Here is a 3,998-nt window from a genome sequence, read left to right on the forward strand (position 1 = left end):
ATACAGAAAAGCCAGAAGACATTAAAGAAAAATAGCCAGGATGGTCTCGATCTCCTGACCTCGTAATCCGCCCACCTCAGCCTCCCAAAGTGCTGGGATTACAGGTACGAGCCACTGCACCCAGACTTTTTTTTTTTTTTTTTTTTAAATCAGACTGAAGTCTGGAGTGAAATGGCATGGTATCTGGAATTTGCTTTAAAATATTTCAATCAAGAAAAACTAAAAAGGGAAAAGTTAAACAGTAGAATCCTGATAATTGCTGAACCCAAGTGATGGGTATATGGAAGGTCATAAGAAAAAACTTTAGGCCGGGCACAGTGGCTCACGCCTATAATCCCAGCACTTTTGGAGGCTGAGGCAGGCGGGTCACCTGAGGTCAGGAGTTTGAGACCAGCCTGGCCAACATGGTCAAACCCCATCTCTACTAAAACAAACAAACAAAAAGCAAAGAAAATTAGCTGGGTGTGGTGGTGGGCGCCTGTATGTCTGTCTCAAAAAAAAAAAAAAAAAGAAAAAATTTTAAAAAGAAAGATCAGGCAAGGTGCAGTGGCTCACACCTGTACTCTCAGCACTTTGGAGGCTGAGGCAGACAGATCACTTGAGGCTAGGAGTTGAAGACCAGCCTGGCCAAGGAGGCGAATCCTTGTCTCTACTAAAAACACAAAAATGGCCAGGTTTGGTGGCTCACACCTGTAATCCCAGCACTTTGGGAGGCTGAGGCAGACAGATCACTTGAGGCTAGGAGTTGAAGACCAGCCTGGCCAAGGAGGCGAATCCTTGTCTCTACTAAAAACACAAAAATTAGCCAAGTGTGGTGGTGCACACCAGTAGTTCCAGCTACTTGACTTGGGAGGGTGAGGCACAAGAATCGCCTGAACCTGGGAGGCGGAGGTTGCAGTGAGCCAAGATAGCGCCATTGCATTCCAGCCTAGGTGACACAGCGAGACTCTGTCTCAAAAAAAGAAAAGAAAGATGACTCATACTAGTTGCAGTGGGAGAATGGATTGAGGCGAGACAGGACTGAGTCCTGGAGTTCCAGGAATAAGTCACTATAATCCAACCAAGACTGATGTGGTGGCTAAGTCATGTGTCCCCTATGACACAAGTAAGGAATTCCCCCCAAAACACAGTTCATCCATAGAAAGACCCAGAAACTTTTGAATTTCTTAAAAGTTCTAAAGGCGGAATGGGCAGGCCCTTTCTAACCAGTTTTCAACACATAGCATGACTCTAACAGCCTGGTTACATCAGTCAAAAGTGTCAGACACAGAATGCCATCCACTCCTTCCAAACTATATATGACCAACAATCTCTGGATACTTCTGTGCTTCTTGTTCATGGTCTATCGCCAAGGCCTAGAAAAGTGAATGCAAACAGTAAGAACCTGCCCTAAATTCTTGCTGTCTCTGCCTCCAAGACTCAGGAGCCACTTTTCAAGAGCCTAGACAACTTGTAAGACAGGAACTGTGGCCTGCTCTGGCTGAAAATTCCTTCCTATTAGCAGATTGCAACTAGCCTGGAACTACTTTGAATTTGCAGAGTCCAACCATATTCCACAAGACAATTTTACCACCTCAAGGTTCACGCGTGGATTCTATACCTTAAGTTCTTGGAGACTGTATTTGATTTGGAGATGACCAAAGAAAGGAAAAAAGACAAGAGAAAGTGACCACAAAATGCTTATCAACCCAGAAGAAAGAGTACCTAGGAGGGGGAAAATGTGCAAAGGAAAGATGGGACTAAGGAATAGAGAAGTGATATGCAGATGAGAAGAGAATATGGTTTGTGTTCTAGCTATTGTTGCATTTGTCTTATGAATGTTAGGAATGTAGATGGTTAATGTGAGTTGGTTCTATTGCTTAAATATAGAAATAAGAATGAAAGCTGATTTTTCCTTAAAGTAAAAATCTAAAGTAGAACATTCTCAAACCAAGTAGTGGAGAAGAGATTTCTAGGGAGCAGGTAAGCAAAGGAGATACTAAAAGGGAGGCTGATTTTCTGAATTAAACCCGGCAGGGACTGGCTTGGAGTCACTGACATAGTCTGTTAGGCTAGTGTAACACTAAATAGAGTGACAAGTCTCAGGAGGGAAGGACTACTTAAGTCTTATTTGTTCTTTAAACACTCTACATCAGTGATTTTGATAATGACTTGTCATATGTAACAATCTGCCAATAACTGGTTGAGTTAATGTAAAAAAAGAATTTTCTAACGGCTGTGAGGTTTCTTCTTTAAAAATCCTTGCCCTAATACACTGTATTGAGTATACCATTGTTTGAAATAACGAAAAATTGGAGACAACCCAAATGCCTCCGACTAGATCTAAGAAAGGACAGAACACCAAGAACATCCAAACAATGGCCCATCCAATACTTACCACAGCTCTGTAAAACAAAACAGAACAAAACTTCTGCGTTCTGATATGTAGAGACCGGTAAGATAAAGTGAAAGAATTAAGGGGTTAGAAGGATTTCTATCACCTGTGTGATAAAAGCGGGCACTAACCAGTGATATTCGCCAGTACTTGCAGAAAGAAATTCGGAAAAGATACAAAGGAACAAATGACCTAAGAGGGTAGGGCCTAGGAAGATAGCTAAGAGGGATGGAGGAAATCTTTCACTGGTAACTTTTTACATTTTTAATATCCCAGCCATATGAATGTATTACATATTTCATTTTTTTTTTTTTAAGCCTTGGGCTTTCACAAAGAAATGCTCCTGCTGGCCAACTACTTTAAACGTCTTAGAGCAGCACACCCAGCCCTGGCATTCCCCAGTGATCTTTTCCGTCCCCCGCCCGGGTTCCCGCAGGCTGTGCCCCTGGGTCTAAGAAACTCCTCGACTTTCCTCTCCCTCCCTAGTTAACTCCTTTTCTGCTTGCAGGAACCCGCGGCAGGTCGCCTCCTCCCAGTGCACCCGTCTGGATGCAGGTGCGCTTCCCCAGGTGAGGGCCAGGACGCGCCTCCGGAGTCTCCATTCACACTGCAGCAGGAGCTTACCATCATCACTCACGGATCAAAACAAAAAGGTGTGTGTGGGGGGGGAGAAGGTCGAATCAGATCACCCCTAGAGGTCTCTCTGCCCTCGCCATCACTCTCAAGTCCTAGAGTACCAAACTGAACTACAGAGGGAGCACGAAATGGTGGGTATTTTGAAGCGCTAATTTTTAGGAATCCCCTCCCATCCAAGACAGGGATGAATAGTTGCGGAACACCGGAGCGGGGCCCTGGCCCTTCTCGGAACACTGAGCAGACCTAACATGACGCTGGTCCGTTCAGAAGTCGCAGTTGTGGCCCAAAGGGAGCCCAGTCTGTTCCAGCGGCGCGCCCTGCACCCCTCTGCCTGCCCGAAGTCCTCCCTCCCCTCCCCTCCGCTCCCCAGGAACGCGCCTACTGAGATCTGTGCAGGGAGAGGGCATGCTTACTCCCAGATCCCGCCCGAGACCCGCGGGGCAGCCAAGACTCGGCCAAAAAGGGAAGGGCGTGGCAGGCGAGGGCCGGGGGCGGGAGCGCGGGCGGCCGCGGACTCACGTACTGGCTGTGGCGGCGCCACGGGAGCCCGGCCGCCAGCGGGACAAAAGCGCGGACCGCACGGCCGGAAGAACCCGCGCCGGCCCTGGGGCACTTCCGCGCCCTCTCTGGGACGCTGGAGGACTGACTCGATGGTCCGGCCGCCCGCGCCGGCGGGAGGGAGCGGAGCGGCTTCCTCGGCTATTTATTGACTGCCAGCGGCAGGGCGCGCGCTCGGGGCGCGGCCAGGAGACCGTGGGCGGGGCTTCCTGTTTCCGTGCATTTTACCTTCGGGGGGCTGGGGGAGGGGCACAGGTAATAAAGTAAATACCTGCCTACCCACCTGCAGGTGTTCCGGAACACGTGATTAGTTGCCAGGTGGGTGCGGGGACGTTCCTGGAAGGGGGGGCCCGGCGGGAAATGGGGAATCCGGGAGGGGCGCAGGACAGCGCTGGGCTGGGGACCCATTGCCTTCCCAGCTGGTTGGAGG

At 48.9% G+C, this 3,998-nt stretch overlaps 1 protein-coding gene across 3 annotated transcripts in view; it reads right to left on the reverse strand.

Moving 5' to 3' along the window:
• The window catches only part of ZFP62 (ZFP62 zinc finger protein), a 13,644-nt gene extending 10,043 nt beyond the window's left edge, over nucleotides 1-3,601 (reverse strand). The window contains exon 1 of one of the 3 annotated variants that reach the window (XM_011951715.1): nucleotides 3,534-3,601. Coding sequence is in view for 1 of the 3 variants with exons in the window: in XM_011951714.1 (XP_011807104.1) it covers nucleotide 3,534 (1 nt within the window). In the remaining 2 variants the exon portion in view is untranslated. Of the gene's footprint in view, nucleotides 1-3,529 lie in introns of all 3 variants that reach the window. The other 2 variants (XM_011951714.1, XM_011951716.1) reach the window with 2 other exon arrangements.
• Between the last annotated feature and the right edge of the window lie 397 nt (nucleotides 3,602-3,998).

Source organism: Colobus angolensis, unplaced genomic scaffold (assembly GCF_000951035.1).
Source record: "Colobus angolensis palliatus isolate OR3802 unplaced genomic scaffold, Cang.pa_1.0 Scaffold325, whole genome shotgun sequence".
Taxonomy (NCBI): domain Eukaryota; kingdom Metazoa; phylum Chordata; class Mammalia; order Primates; family Cercopithecidae; genus Colobus; species Colobus angolensis.